This window comes from Oryctolagus cuniculus, chromosome 9 (genome assembly GCF_964237555.1).
Source record: "Oryctolagus cuniculus chromosome 9, mOryCun1.1, whole genome shotgun sequence".
Lineage (NCBI taxonomy): Eukaryota > Metazoa > Chordata > Mammalia > Lagomorpha > Leporidae > Oryctolagus > Oryctolagus cuniculus.
In genome coordinates, this window is record NC_091440.1 from 137125895 (window position 1) to 137141627 (window position 15733).

Sequence of the window (15733 nt, forward strand, 5' to 3'; positions counted from 1 at the left end):
GGGTCTCACTATGCAGCGATTTTCCAGTTAACGCCTGCGAACCGGGGGCGTCTTCCCATGTGCTGTGTGAGAGGGACTTTGAGGGCCTTCCTCCGAAGAGGAGGTGACCACAGCTGAGAAGGTGTGGGCAGCAGGCCCAGTGCCAGGCCCCAGGCCTGTGGTCCCGGGCAGGGCCCTGCTGCTGGTGCCTCCTCTCCCACGGCTCCATCTACTCAGGCACGGAAGCCTCTAGAAGCGGCTCTGCGACAGCTCTCAGCTGCGTGTGCCTGGCTGCTTCTGCGTGCACACGTGTGTGTAATGACTGAAAAGGCTCCAGGTGATGACGGCACACTGTCCACCTGGATCCTGGTCTACTCAGGCGCTGGCTGGAGCTGCACACTTGGTCACAGTGTTGCCCAGCTCCGGCAGGCAGGAGCCAGCCACGCTGCCAGGGCCTCAGGTTTGAGGCCGGCCAGTGCAGGGCACGTCCCGCAGCAGCGTACCCCGCGGCTCCCAGGTACTTGTCTTAGAATTCTCAAGTACGCACACTTTCACAAGTTTCTAACCAGATAAACTGCAATTCTGGGGGCTTCTTGCATGAGAGAGTAAGAGAAAATAAATGAAGACTTTCATTAAAATAACCCTTGGAAGAAAAGTGGAAAAGAATTATTATAGGAGATCTATGCAAACTATCTTGCATAGCAGGAATTAACCCTGAAAATCATCTGGTGAGGCGGCACAGCAGTGTGGTGCACAGACCACTCATGTGTGCAGACACGGTAAGGTTCACGGAGATGCGCGAGGCTCAGAGAGCAGAGGTGGAGTGACGTAGGGTGCACACACAGTGTAAGGTTCACGGAGAGTGCAATGGAAGGTGGAGTGACGTAGGGTGCACACACAGTGTAAGGTTCCAGATGCATGGAATACAGATGATGCGAGGTGTGTGGGAGTGGTGGAAGGCTCATGCAGAGCGGTGTGAGGCGTGGAGGGCAGTGCGAGGGGCATGCAGAGTGGTGTGAGGCGTGGAGGGCGGTGTGAGGCGTGGAGGGCGGTGTGAGGTGTGCAGAGCAGTGTGAGGTGTGGAGGGCGGTGTGAGGCGTGCACAGGGCAGTGTGAGGCGTAGAGGGTGGTGTGAGGCGTGCAGAGCGGTACGAGGCGTGGAAGGCGGTGTGAGGCGTGGAGGGCAGTGTGAGGCATGTAGAACGGTGTGAGGCGTGCAGGGCAGTGTGAGGCGTGCAGAGTGGTGTGAGGCGTGGAGGGTGGTGTGAGGCATGCAGGGTGGTGTGAGGGGTGTGGAGGGTGGTGTGAGGGGTGTGGAGAGCGGTGTGAGGCGTGGAGGGTGGTGTGAGGCATGCAGGGTGGTGTGAGGGGTGTGGAGGGTGGTGTGAGGGGTGTGGAGAGCGGTGTGAGGGGTGTGGAGAGCGGTGTGAGGCGTAGAGGGTGGTGTGAGGGGCGTGCAGAGCGGTGTGAGGCGTGGAGGGCGGTGTGAGGTGTGCAGAGTGGTGTGAGGGGCGTGGAGGGTGGTGTGAGGCACGTGCAGAGCGGTGTGAGGTGTGCAGAGCAGTGTGAGGGGCGTGGAGGGTGGTGTGAGGCGTGCAGAGCAGTGTGAGGTGTGGAGGGCGGTGTGAGGCGTGCAGAGCGGTGTGAGGCATGGAGGGTGGTGTGAGGGGTGTGGAGAGTGGTGTGAGGCGTGCAGGGCGGTGTGAGGCGTGGAGGGCAGTGTGAGGTGTGCAGAGCAGTGTGAGGGGCGTGGAGGGCGGTGTGAGGCGTGGAGGGCGGTGTGAGGTGTGCAGAGCAGTGTGAGGGGCGTGGAGGGTGGTGTGAGGCGTGCAGAGCAGTGTGAGGTGCGTGGAGGGTGGTGTGAGGCGCGTGCAGAGCGGTGTGAGGTGTGGAGGGCGGTGTGAGGCGTGCAGAGCGGTGTGAGGCGTGGAGGGCGGTGTGAGGCGTGCAGAGCAGTGTAAGGTGTTACAAGGTATGTGCAGAGCAGTGTGAGGTGTACAGGCCATGTCAGGTGCACAGAACGTGTCTGGTGTGGAAAGATCCAGAGAGCACCACAAGCTCTCCCAGGAGGCAGGGAGAAGCTGGCTCCAGCCACGCCCACGTCTGCACGTGGCCCCGGTGGGCACATCAGGCCCTCGGCTGTCCTCCCGCACCCCTGCTGTGGTTTCCTGGGAGGGTCTGTGCTGCGACGACCGGCGCTCGGTGTTCACAGCCGGACGCTGAGAGGCTGGGACGCAAGCACGCCTGAAATGGGCCCAGTGACGGACTACAAAAATGTCACTTAGAAGAGGAATTTAAACTGCAGAGTGGCCCATGCTTCACTCTCTCTCTAGTCCACAAGTAGATTTTAAACCTCAGAATTCACAAGTAAACACACTCTCCTGTCCATATGCAGGCCTGCAACATGGCAAGATTATAAAATCCACGGGAAAGGTCCCCGGTGTGTAAGTATCCGTGCCAAACCAGGCACGCGCTGACAACGGGCAGGGTGTTGAATTTCTCGGAAACTGCACTGCAAGCGCTGCTCTACCAGCTAGGAGCAAACCCATGCTTCACACGGCTCCGGACCTGGGAGGGAAGGCCTGTGTTGCAGCAGGTGTTCCAAGCACGTCCCTGCTGAGGCCCAGAGCACAGCCAGGAAGCCAGAGGAGGCTGCTGCTCCGCCCAGCGCCTCCAGGACGGTACGTGGGCGGGGCAGGGCCCCTCCTCATGTGCGTCCTTGTCAGAAGTGAAGGCCTCAGTCCGGGCCAACGGCCCCAGGGTGCTGACGCCGAGGGAGGAGACGATGCAGCTCCCCCGGCTGGCCTCGTGGACTCCTCAGGGAGGCAGATGCTGGCGTGCCACTCTGCACTCAGGGAACACGTCTCCTCCAAGTCCCTGCACCTCCCAGCGTCACAGGGCCCAGACGAGCCCCGTCCACTTCTCTTGGCCTCTCTTGTCCACAGCCCTGCGGTCATGTCCCTGAGCTGCCCGGGGAACAGAGCTGCCCCCTGACAGCCTGCCCTAGGTTCTGTGGATGGAAGGGGGAGGCCTGGTTTGAGGAGGGTCTTCACGTCTGGCCTACACTGGTCACGGACCCTTGAACGCCTCTAGTCACCCACGATCCGGGGTACGCGCTGTCTTGTGGGAGACTGACGGGCTTACTGGACAACTGTCTTGTGGCTACTCTGCCCAGCAGTGGGGACCACTAACGGGGGTGCAGGGCTCATGCTCTGGCGACGCACAGCTGAACAGGGAGGGGCGCAGCAGAGGGGGGCGGGCAGGGACGCCTGAGCAGGGCTTCCCAGCAGCCCTCACGCTGAAGGAGAAGGAGAATGGGGGACACTGGCACATGGAGGGGAGTGAGGGAAGGCACGAGGCACAGAGACGGGAAGGGCGGGCAGGGGCAGAGCACGAGGGCCCGCACGCCAGGCGGCACTGGTGTGCCCTGCTGTGGAGTCACACAGGGCCTTCTCCAGGGTGCAGCGCCAACAGGTCACTCTCACGGGCCATCAGGGCCGCGCTCTGGTACGGGGAGGAGCGTGCTGGCGGACGCAGAGCAGGGGGTGCATCTGACAGCTGACGAGGCAGAAGCGGCTGGACGTGTCTGACAGTGGCTGCGTGGACTATGGGCGGGGTGGTGATGATGGTCACGGGCTTCCCCAAGGCGGGGTTACGAGAGCAGGAGCAGGGAAAAGGCGAAGTCGGGAGCTCAAGACTCGGCAGGACAAGTTGGCTTCATAAAGGAGGCCGAGCAGACACAGCTGTCCACCAGAGACGTGGAACAGCCAGATGGACACAGCGATCTCAAACATGGCTGAAAAGCTGCACGTGGAGTAGAGAGCTGGCCATCGTATCAACTATGGGTACAGTGATGCCACATGAGGTTAGGATGCTGCACGCGGAGTGGACAGCCGGACAGTGACGTCACACGTGGTTAGAAGGTTGAACATGGAGTGGACAGCTGGACAGTGATGTCACACGTGGTTAGAAGGCTGCACGTGCAGCAGACAGCTGGACAGTGATCTCAGATAAGGTTAGCACGCTGCACATGGAGGAGACAGCTGGACAGTGATGTCACACGTGGTTAGAAGGCTGCACACGGGGTGGACAGGACAGTGATCTCACACCTGGCTGGGATACTGTATGTGGAATAGACAGCCGGACAGTGATGTCACACGTGGTTAGGATGCAGCACACGGAATGGACAGCAGAACAGTGATGTCACACGTGGTTAGAAGGCTGCACATGGAGGAGACAGCTGGACAGTGATGTCACACGTGGTTAGAAGGCTGCACACAGAGTGGACAGCAGGACAGTGATGTCACACGTGGTTAGGATGCTGCACACGGGGTGGACAGCTGGACAGTGATGTCACATGTGGTTAGGATGCTGTATATGGAGTGGACAGCAGGACAGTGATGTCACACGTGGTTAGAAGGCTGAACACAGAGTGGACAGCTGGACAGTGATGTCACATGTGGTTAGAAGGCTGCACGTGGAGTGGACAGCTGGACAGTGATGTCACACGTGGTTAGGATGCTGCACACGGGGTGGACAGCTGGACAGTGATGTCACATGTGGTTAGGATGCTGTATATGGAGTGGACAGCAGGACAGTGATGTCACACGTGGTTAGAAGGCTGAACACAGAGTGGACAGCTGGACAGTGATGTCACATGTGGTTAGAAGGCTGCACATGGAGTGGACAGCTGGACAGTGATGTCACACGTGGTTAGAAGGCTGCACGTGGGATGGACAGCTGGACAGTGATGTCACACATGGTTAGGATGGTGCACACGGAGTGGACAGCAGGACAGTGATCTCACACGCGGCTGGGAAGCTCAACAGGCTGAGGACAAGGTGGATATGCAGAGGGTGATGGCAGGAGGGTTGAGCTTTCTTGGAATGAACCCTGAGACACAGCAACATTCAAAAGGGCAGGCACAGGAAGAGAAATCTGAGACAGTACAAAGGGAAAAGCAGTGACAGGCTAATGTCATTAAAGCTGCTCACACTGTGAACAGGGACAAGGACGTGGTGAATTCCACTGTAAATCAGGTGCATGGAACACAGTCATTGTTGCTTTATTTCAGGGTCAGGGACGTGGTATGGTAACATCAAAGTCTTTGTTATCTCTAATTTACCTGCAATAAACCCACTTATTCCCAAGAAAACCCTTGTGCTCCATGCTCACAAACCTGTCTCATCTTCCTGTGGAACCTGGTTTTTTTTTTTTTTTTTTTTTTTTTTTTGGCAGGTACAGTTATAGACAGTGAGAGAGAGAGAGACAGAGAGAAAGGTCTTCCTTCCATTGGTTTACCCCCTAAATGGCTGCTATACGGCCAGCGCTGTGCAGATCCAAAGCCAGGAGCCAGGTGCTTCTTCCTGGTCTCCCATGGGGCGCAGGGCCCAAGCACTGGGCCATCCTCCACTGCCCTCCGAGGCCACAGCAGAGAGCTGGCCTGGAAGAGGAGCCGCTGGGACTAGAACCCGGCGCCCATATGGGATGCCGGCGCCGCAGGTGGAGGATTAACCACGTGAGCCACAGCGCCAGCCCTGGAGCCTGTTCTTTTTAACCGCTTACCCGTTCACTGCCGCCTTTGCTGCGTTTCCCGTCCAGCTGCAGCCATCCTGCCCACGTTCTCCTCCGGTGCGCTCAGCATCAGGGGCGCTGCTGACACTTCTCAGCTCCATGGGATCCATGTGAACAGTCAGTGCTTTCCTGTCCGCACACGGGCTCCTTCAGCGTAAACAGTGTAACGTGCCGTCAGCCCCAGGCTCTCCTGCTCTGCGCCGAGGTTCAGAACACGCTGTTCTGCAAACAGAACACAAAATACACATCATAATGTTCTTTAAATTATATAAGTGACTATGAATCACCGCTTTGTGTGCGTTTCCTGGAAGACACGCAAAGGGCACGAACTCCTGAAGACTTCCCACGAGTCTTGGAAAGTTCTGTTACCCAGTACAGAAAAGAAACAATGCAAGAGCAATTGCTAATACTTCCCAACCAGAGGATCCTGACGGAGTGCCTGTGTGCAGTGAACACGGCGGTGCTCTGCGAGGGACGGCGGGGGGGGGGAGGGGGCACAGTCAGGCGGCAGGCTCACCTGCAAGCGAGGGTGTGATACCAAGGGAGACAGCACTGAGCCGCCGAGCCAGATTCTGCCAAGGCAGAGTCCTCCAGGGTCTCTACGGAGAGAACTGGAGAGAAGAGCACTGCTCTGACTGCACGGCACAGAGAACGGTGCCCCGTCAAGAAGGGGGAGAGACAAAGCGCAGGTCTGCCTCGCCACCGGCATCTGCACGGAGCTACCATGCAGTTACCAGCAAGGACCCCAGCAGGGGCACTGCTCTGCCTGGAATCCACTGTGTCTCAGCCCAAGTCACTTAACGTTTTTGGACACCTTTTCCCAGCTGTAAAGAAAAATGGGGTGGGTTAGCATTGTGTTTGTGTTTTTTCAAAATGCTAAGAACCCATTTCCCATTGATAGGATTTCTTCTGAAATTTTTAATTAGGTTCATTCAATTATTGTTGGGCCACTGCATTGGGGGTGACACCATCATTCTTGAAAAACATGATTCTGAAGTGTGTCCCACTCACTGGATAGGAATCCCTGAGCAAAGTATCAAAAATGGCTCCAGAACTTGGAAAATGCACAAATCCCCTGACAAACACAAAACCACGACACGCGAATGCCTGTGTGGTCCAGCACACCTGCCCACTGGCGCAGGCTCGAGACACGGGGAAGCCCTGCAGTGCAAAATCGCAGAACACACAGGAACTCCCTGGGACCGGTGTCAGCAGGGCACATCCACGGAACTACAGGTAGTGGGGGACTCTTCAATTGACATGACAAAAATACAAGATAATACAAAACAAGAAAACCACCTCCACAGAATAAGCACACTGTGAAAGCAAAGGCCAACTTGGAAAAGATCCAAAAGCAGAACTCGTAAAAATAAAAAACGCAGGCATTCAAATAAAGAAAAATCGGCTGAAGGGGAAATCGTGGAACTGGAAGACACATCCACGGAGTCACTCAAGTGCGAGCAGAGAGGTAGAAGGAAGAAAATGAAGGAGAAATCAAGACAGGAGCTCCACCTGCCCGAGTAGCGGTTCCAGTGGGAGGACGGGAGACGCAGAACCGCCCGAACCGACGAACAGCAGTTCTCAGGACTCGGAAAAGGCCTAGTGCTTCCAGCAGAACGAAGGCCATCTGATCCCCAACACGAGGCAGTCCAAGCCCGAAGGCCTGCAGGCTCCCAGCGGACGCGGCGCCCGCCGTCCCCTTCCCCACCACAGCCGCTCCTCAGCCAGGCCAGCGCCTTGGCGTGCCCGGCTGCACACTGGCAGCTGTGCAGGCAGGAAGGTGGCAGGCTGCTCCCTGCGCTTCCTTCTCACACGCGGGTCATTTCAGTTAATGAGACACTTTACAGGCCCAAGAACCAGGTTCTCCTCCTGTTCTGTAACCATTAAGTCTGTCACAGTTTGTAGGTCCTTCCTGAACACACTAGACTGACGACCAGCACTCATGGCACTGTGGGCGTGTAAGCAGAGCTCCTAGAACAGAACGCGTACTCGATGGATGCCATCCTAAGTGACACGGAACCCGGTGTTCCCACGCATGGAGCCGATTTCCCCGTCGCTTCCCTCTGACCCCAGACCCCGCTCAGCTCCAGCAAGGTACCCAGCCAGTCTTCCTGCCTTCTTCCCTTTTCGATTCTGCTAAAATACCTCCCAGAGTAATTTTCTCGCACGGTGCGCCTGCTTGTAAAGACTGTCCGAGCTGCTTCATGCTGGCAGCTGCTTTGCCTCCGAATTCTGCTGAGTCAGACTCCCAGACACAGTCATTTCCCTCTGGACTCTGGTTCCTGCTGAAGACTCCTGCAGGGCGTCAGACTTCTGTCAGCTTCTCTGACATGTGCGCGGGCTGCAGGTGCAGGGGGAGTAGCTGCCCCCGGCATCGGTTTCTTCCCAGCTTGACTGGCCAGCACCGAGCTTCCTCACCCACACTGCCAGGCTTCTCCTACAGACGGCTGACTGCCCGACTTGGCGGTCGTGCGGAAGCAGTGCACAGACCACTTCCCCGGCCAACCAGCCCCCCGGCCGCAGGGGAAGGCTGACGCCGGCTGCCCGCCTCGCCTGTGCTCCACGTGGGACCCCACTGCCTGCGGTTCCCTCCTTTGCGTCCCTGTGCAGTGTCTGGGGATGTTTCCCCTCCAGGACAACCAGGTCACAACCTCACCTGCAGTCATTTCCATCCTGCTCTCGCACGCCTTCCCCAGTCACGTCTTGAACTCCTAACTGCGTGTCCTTATCCGTCCTCTTTTTCATGGCACACCTGCGTGTTCACTTCACATAAGCAATGTCCTCTCGACTTTTTCTGAGGACAAGGCTGCAGGTCTTCAGAAGTTGTCCCTCTGTCACGCTGGTTCTTCTTGGGATCTTCCCTGCTGAGCAGGACAGTGAGGACCCCTGAGTGGCCCCTGTTCAGCGCACCTGTGAGGTGCACCTGGGGGGACCTCAGCCGCCATCAGTGAGGACCCCTGAGTGGTCCCTGTTCAGCGCACCTGTGAGGTGCACCTGGGGGGACCTCAGCCGCCATCAGTGAGGACCCCTGAGTGGTCCCTGTTCAGCGCACCTGTGAGGTGCACCCTGGGGGACCTCAGCCGCCATCAGTGAGGACCCCTGAGTGGTCCCTGTTCAGCGCACCTGTGAGGTGCACCTGGGGGGACCTCAGCCGCCATCAGTGAGGACCCCTGAGTGGTCCCTGTTCAGCGCACCTGTGAGGTGCACCCTGGGGGACCTCAGCCGCCATCAGTGAGGACCCCTGAGTGGTCCCTGTTCAGCGCACCTGTGAGGTGCACCCTGGGGGACCTCAGCCGCCATCAGTGAGGACCCCTGAGTGGTCCCTGTTCAGCGCACCTGTGAGGTGCACCCTGGGGGACCTCAGCCGCCATCAGTGAGGACCCGTGTGAGTGGCCCCCGTGCAGCGCACCTGTGAGGTGCACCCTGGGGGACCTCAGCCGCCATCAGTGAGGACCCCTGAGTGGCCCCCGTGCAGCGCACCTGTGAGGTGCACCCTGGGGGACCTCAGCCGCTATCAGTGAGGACCCGTGTGAGTGGCCCCCGTGCAGCGCACCTGTGAGGTGCACCCTGGGGGACCTCAGCCGCCATCAGTGAGGACCCGTGTGAGTGGCCCCCGTGCAGCGCACCTGTGAGGTGCACCCTGGGGGACCTCAGCCGCCATCAGTGAGGACCCGTGTGAGTGGCCCCCGTGCAGCGCACCTGTGAGGTGCACCCTGGGGGACCTCAGCCGCCATCAGTGAGGACCCGTGTGAGTGGCCCCCGTGCAGCGCACCTGTGAGGTGCACCCTGGGGGACCTCAGCCGCCATCAGTGAGGACCCGTGTGAGTGGCCCCCGTGCAGCGCACCTGTGAGGTGCACCCTGGGGGACCTCAGCCGCCATCAGTGAGGACCCGTGTGAGTGGCCCCCGTGCAGCGCACCTGTGAGGTGCACCCTGGGGGACCTCAGCCGCCATCAGTGAGGACCCGTGTGAGTGGCCCCCGTGCAGCGCACCTGTGAGGTGCACCCTGGGGGACCGCAGCCGCTGTCCAGGAGAGGAGACTTCCCCAACTCCCCTCTGGGCAGAGCTCCATGCCCACTTGCTCCACCCGTCTGCTGCCAGGCCCTGCTTATCCACAGTCCCTCCCAGGCTCTTTGCAGGCTGGGTCCTGGCTTTCTCCTTGGGCAAAAGCGCAGCCCACACAGAGGCTGGCGCCCCAGGGCCAGCCCCTGCCAGCCCCTCACTGCAGTGCTCGTGCCCTGCCAGCTGCTGGCTCCCCAGGAGCGAGCACCCTCCTTCTCAGCTGCCCACCCACTTTCTGGCTTCTAGGAATTCTCAAGCACTTTGGTCTGTTGGCAAGGCTGCTGTTTTCCTTAAGTATCGCTCCAACGAGGTCTGACTGCCTGACTGCCTCAAAGCGGAGTCCTAAGCCCCCTTCCAACCTATTCTCAAAACATCACTAGGCTCATGGGAAACTGGAATTAAATAGTTTTAAGTTTGGGGGCAGGTGTTTGGCATGGCGGTTCAGATGCCTCATGGGATGCTGCCTCTCACATGGCAGTGCCTAGGTTTGATTCCCAACTGTACTCCCACTTGTAGCTTCTGGTTAATGAGGACCCTAGGAGGCAGCAGGTCAAGGCAAAAGTATTTGGGTCACCACCACCCAAGTGGGAGACGTGGATTGAGTTCCTAGCTTTGGCCTGGCCCATCCCTGGCCGTCATGGGTACGGGGGGGTTTGAACTAACAGATGGAAGATTTCTGTCTTTGAAATAAATAATAATAAAGTTTTTTCTTTTTTCAAGAAAAGCAGAATTACAGAGAGACAAGGAGAGACAGAGAGAGAGAGAGAGAGATCTTCCATCCACTGGTTCACTCCCCAAATGGTTCCAACTGCCAGGGCTGGGTCAGGCTGAAGCGAGGAGCCAGGAACTTCTTCTAGATCTCCCACATGGGTGCAAAGGCCCAATGACCTGGGCCATCCTCCGTTGATTTCTCAGGTGCATTAGCAGGGAGATGGATCCGAAACGGAGCACCCAGGACTTGAACTGGCACCCATATGGGACGCCAGCACTGCAGATGGCAGCTTAACCTGCTACACCACAGTGTTGGCCCAATAAAGTTTTCTTTTTTAAATATTTATTTATTTATTTATTTGAGAGGCAGAGATAGAGAGAGAGGGATAGACAGACAGAGGTCTTCCACCCACTGGTTCACCCCCTAAATGGCCACAATGGCTGGAGCTGGACTGATCCAGAGCCAGGAACCAGGAGTTTCTTTGGGGTCTCCTGCACTGGTACAGGGGCCCAAGCATCCGGGCTACCTTCCACTGCCTTCCTAGGCCATTAGCAGAGAGCTAGACTGGAAGAGCAGCCAAGACTCATCTGGGATGCATCACCACGGCAGAAGCTTAACCTGCTCTGCCGCAGCACCGGCCCCAGTCAACTTCTTAAAGCACAGATTTATTGTCAGAAAAACAATTTTGAAATCCATGCACAATTTTTTTATTTAAAAATCTTATTTATTAGAAGGGCAGAGGAAGATTGAGGAAGAATTAGAGAGAGAGATCTCTCCAATCTACTGGTTTGCTCCCTACATGCCCACAACAGCTATGGACAGGCCAGGCCAGGCCAGAGCCAGGGGCTCGATGTAGGTCTACCACATGGGTGGCAATGGCTCAAGCACCGAGCCTCACAGCTGCCGTGCACAGTGGGCATCAGCAGGAAGCTGGACTCCGATCTCAGCTCCCCAGTGAGGGACGCAGGACTCCCAAGAGGTGTCTCAGCCACTGTGCCAAACTGTGGCCCTCACAGTTCTTCCTAATCTGCATTTCCATGAACTTTTTGAGACCTTTTGTAACACAAGGGTTAATTTTAGGTGTCAACTTGCTGGGTAGGGAGTGGCCAGTGAGCTGGTGAAACGTGCCGTGCTGCAGTGGGTGAAGTCACCACCTGCAGTGCTGGCATCCCACTTGGGCACCAGTTTGAGTCCCGGCTGCTCCTCTTCCCACCCAGCTCCCTGCTAGTGCTCCTGGGAAAGCAGCAGCAGATGGCCCAAGTGCTGAGCCCTGCACCATGTGGGGACCTGCATACAGCACCAAGCTTCTTGTTTCAGCCTGGCCCAGCTCTAGCTGTTGCAGCTGCGTGTGGAGTAAACCAGCAGATGGAAGATCAATCAATCTCTCTCTCCCTATCTGAGACTTTCAAATAAATAATTAAAATCTGTATTAAAAAAAAAGAAGAAAAAAAAGACATGTGACTTCTGGTGATGTCCACAAGTTTTCTGGAGGAGTAGAGGCGAACTCCTCCTGGGTGTGTGCGGGCGCTGGCCATGGGCACCCAGTGCTGTCACACTGATGAATGGACAGGCAGATGCCCCAAGCAGCTGCCGCCTCGTGTCCACACCGCAGCTATTCAACATCCCATGCATTCCAATTCCCCTTATTCAGCCTCAGAGGAAGAGATCCAAGTGGGCAAGCAGAAGATCCCTGAGCCACTCAGCACAAGCTGTGCCCGCCCCACCCTGGCTCAGCAAACGCTGACCTGAGGGAGAGGGGAGAGGGAACACGCTCCCCCAGTCATCAGAGAGAGAGAGGCTCCCCCAGACCTCAGAGAGAAGATGCTCCCCCAGACCTCAGAGAGAGAGAAGACACTCCCCCAGTCATCAGAGAGAGAGAAGATGCTCCCCCAGACCTCAGAGAGAGAAGACGCTCCCCCAGACCTCAGAGAGAGAGAAGACGCTCCCCCAGACCTCAGAGAGAGAGAAGACGCTCCCCCAGACCTCAGAGAGAGAGAAGACGCTCCCCCAGACCTCAGAGAGAGAGAAGACGCTCCCCCAGTCATCAGAGAGAGAGAAGATGCTCCCCCAGACCTCAGAGAGAGAGAAGACACTCCCCCAGTCATCAGAGAGAGAGAAGATGCTCCCCCAGACCTCAGAGAGAGAAGACGCTCCCCCAGACCTCAGAGAGAGAGAAGACGCTCCCCCAGACCTCAGAGAGAGAGAAGACGCTCCCCCAGACCTCAGAGAGAGAGAAGACGCTCCCCCAGACCTCAGAGAGAGAGAAGACGCTCCCCCAGACCTCAGAGAGAGAAGACGCTCCCCCAGACCTGAGAGAGAGAAGACACTCTCCCAGACCTCAGAGAGAGAGAGAGGCTCCCCCAGACCTCAGAGAGAGAAGATGCTCCCCCAGTCATCAGAGAGAGAGAGAGGACGCTCCCCCAGACCTCAGAGAGAGAGAGAGGACGCTCCCCCAGACCTGAGAGAGAGAAGACGCTCCCCCAGACCTCAGAGAGAGAGAGAGGACGCTCCCCCAGACCTCAGAGAGAGAGAGAGGACGCTCCCCCAGACCTCAGAGAGAGAGAGAAGACACTCTCCCAGACCTCAGAGAGAGAGAAGACGCTCCCCCAGTCATCAGAGAGAGAGAGAGGACGCTCCCCCAGACCTCAGAGAGAGAACACGCTCCCCCAGACCTCAGAGAGAGAGAGAGGACGCTCCCCCAGACCTCAGAGAGAGAGAAGACACTCCCCCAGACCTCAGAGAGAGAGAAGACGCTCCCCCAGACCTCAAGAGAGAAGACACTCCCCCAGACCTCAGAGAGAGAGAAGACGCTCCCCCAGTCATCAGAGAGAGAGAGAGGACGCTCCCCCAGACCTCAGAGAGAGAGAAGACGCTCCCCCAGTCATCAGAGAGAGAGAGAGGACGCTCCCCCAGACCTCAGAGAGAGAGAAGACGCTCCCCCAGTCATCAGAGAGAGAGAGAGGACGCTCCCCCAGACCTCAGAGAGAGAGAAGACACTCTCCCAGACCTCAGAGAGAGAGAAGATGCTCCCCCAGACCTCAGAGAGAAGACGCTCCCCCAGACCTCAGAGAGAGAGAGAGGCTCCCCCAGACCTGAGAGAGAGAGAGAGAGGCTCCCCCAGTCATCAGAGAGAGAGAAGACGCTCCCCCAGACCTGAGAGAGAGAGAGAAGACGCTCCCCCAGACCTGAGAGAGAGAAGACGCTCCCCCAGACCTGAGAGAGAGAAGACGCTCCCCCAGACCTGAGAGAGAGAGAAGACACTCCCCCAGACCTCAGAGAGAGAGAAGATGCTCCCCCAGACCTCAGAGAGAGAGAAGACACTCCCCCAGACCTCAGAGAGAGAAGACGCTCCCCCAGACCTCAGAGAGAGAGAGAGAGAGGCTCCCCCAGACCTCAGAGAGAGAAGATGCTCCCCCAGTCATCAGAGAGAGAGGACGCTCCCCCAGACCTCAGAGAGAGAACACGCTCCCCCAGACCTCAGAGAGAGAGAGAGGACGCTCCCCCAGACCTCAGAGAGAGAGAAGACACTCCCCCAGACCTCAGAGAGAGAGAGAGGACGCTCCCCCAGACCTCAGAGAGAGAGAGAGGACGCTCCCCCAGACCTCAGAGAGAGAGAAGACACTCCCCCAGACCTCAGAGAGAGAGGACGTTCCCCCAGACCTCAGAGAGAGAGAGAGGACGCTCCCCCAGACCTCAGAGAGAGAGAAGACACTCCCCCAGACCTCAGAGAGAGAGAAGATGCTCCCCCAGACCTCAGAGAGAGAAGACACTCCCCCAGACCTCAGAGAGAGAGAAGACGCTCCCCCAGTCATCAGAGAGAGAGAGAAGATGCTCCCCCAGACCTCAGAGAGAGAGAAGACGCTCCCCCAGTCATCAGAGAGAGAGGACGCTCCCCCAGACCTCAGAGAGAGAGAAGACACTCTCCCAGACCTCAGAGAGAGAGAAGATGCTCCCCCAGACCTCAGAGAGAGAAGACGCTCCCCCAGACCTCAGAGAGAGAAGACGCTCCCCCAGACCTCAGAGAGAGAGAGAGAGGCTCCCCCAGACCTGAGAGAGAGAGAGAGAGGTTCCCCCAGTCATCAGAGAGAGAGAAGACGCTCCCCCAGACCTGAGAGAGAGAAGACACTCCCCCAGACCTGAGAGAGAGAAAAGACGCTCCCCCAGACCTGAGAGAGAGAAGACGCTCCCCCAGACCTGAGAGAGAGAGAAGACACTCCCCCAGACCTCAGAGAGAGAGAAGATGCTCCCCCAGACCTCAGAGAGAGAGAAGACACTCCCCCAGACCTCAGAGAGAGAAGACGCTCCCCCAGACCTCAGAGAGAGAGAGAGAGGCTCCCCCAGACCTCAGAGAGAGAGAAGATGCTCCCCCAGACCTCAGAGAGAGAAGACGCTCCCCCAGACCTCAGAGAGAGAAGACGCTCCCCCAGACCTGAGAGAGAGAGAGAGAGGCTCCCCCAGACCTCAGAGAGAGAAGATGCTCCCCCAGTCATCAGAGAGAGAGAGAAGACGCTGCCCCAGACCTCAGAGAGAGAGAGAGAGGCTCCCCCAGACCTCAGAGAGAGAGAAGACGCTCCCCCAGACCTGAGAGAGAGAAGACGCTCCCCCAGACCTGAGAGAGAGAGAAGACGCTCCCCCAGACCTGAGAGAGAGAAGATGCTCCCCCAGACCTCAGAGAGAGAGAGAAGACGCTCCCCCAGACCTGAGAGAGAGAGAGAAGACGCTCCCCCAGACCTGAGAGAGAGAGAGAAGACGCTCCCCCAGACCTGAGAGAGAGAAGACGCTCCCCCAGACCTGAGAGAGAGAGGACGCTCCCCCAGACCTCAGAGAGAGAGAAGACGCTCCCCCAGACCTCAGAGAGAGAGAAGACGCTCCCCCAGACCTCAATGAGAGAGAGAGGCTCCCCCAGACCTCAGTGGGAGAAGACGCTCCCCCAGACCTCAGAGAGAGAGAAGACGCTCCCCCAGACCTCAGTGGGAGAAGCTCCCCCAGACCTCAATGAGAGAGAGAGGCTCCCCCAGTCATCAGAGAGAGAAGACGCTCCCCCAGACCTGAGAGAGAGAGAGAGAGAAGATGCATATCCAGTCATCAAAGACAGAGAGATCGAGATAGAGAAAGGTGCTCCCCCAGGGGCTGGCTTCCCACCCTCACATCCGGTCCATCCACCTATCCTGCAGATGCAAGCTCGGTGAGGGGCAGAGAGCCCCAGGAGCGCTGCCTGTCCACTGACCAAACAGCAGCTAGGCCCACCAATTCAGAAAGGCCTGTCTCCTTGTACCCAAGCAGCTGATTCAAGTCAACATCCAGGGCCGGCGCCTGGCGCAGCGGGTTAACACCCTGGCCTGCAGCGCCGGCATCCCATACGGGCTCTGGTTCTAGTCTCGGCTGCTCCACTTCAGATTCAACTCTG

At 57.9% G+C, this 15733-nt stretch overlaps 1 protein-coding gene across 9 annotated transcripts in view; it reads right to left on the minus strand.

The window, feature by feature from the left end:
* The window catches only part of SLC38A4 (solute carrier family 38 member 4), a 91835-nt gene that overhangs the window by 14602 nt on the left and 61500 nt on the right, over nucleotides 1-15733 (minus strand). For 7 of the 9 annotated variants that reach the window (XM_070049726.1, XM_051851005.2, XM_051851003.2 and 4 more), the window contains one exon: nucleotides 5545-5775. In XM_070049726.1, the coding sequence (XP_069905827.1) occupies nucleotides 5545-5663 (119 nt within the window). In that variant the 5' untranslated portion in view covers nucleotides 5664-5775. Of the gene's footprint in view, nucleotides 1-5544; nucleotides 5776-6070; nucleotides 6165-7065; nucleotides 7246-15733 lie in introns of those variants that run through there. The other 2 variants (XM_051851004.2, XM_070049725.1) reach the window with 2 other exon arrangements.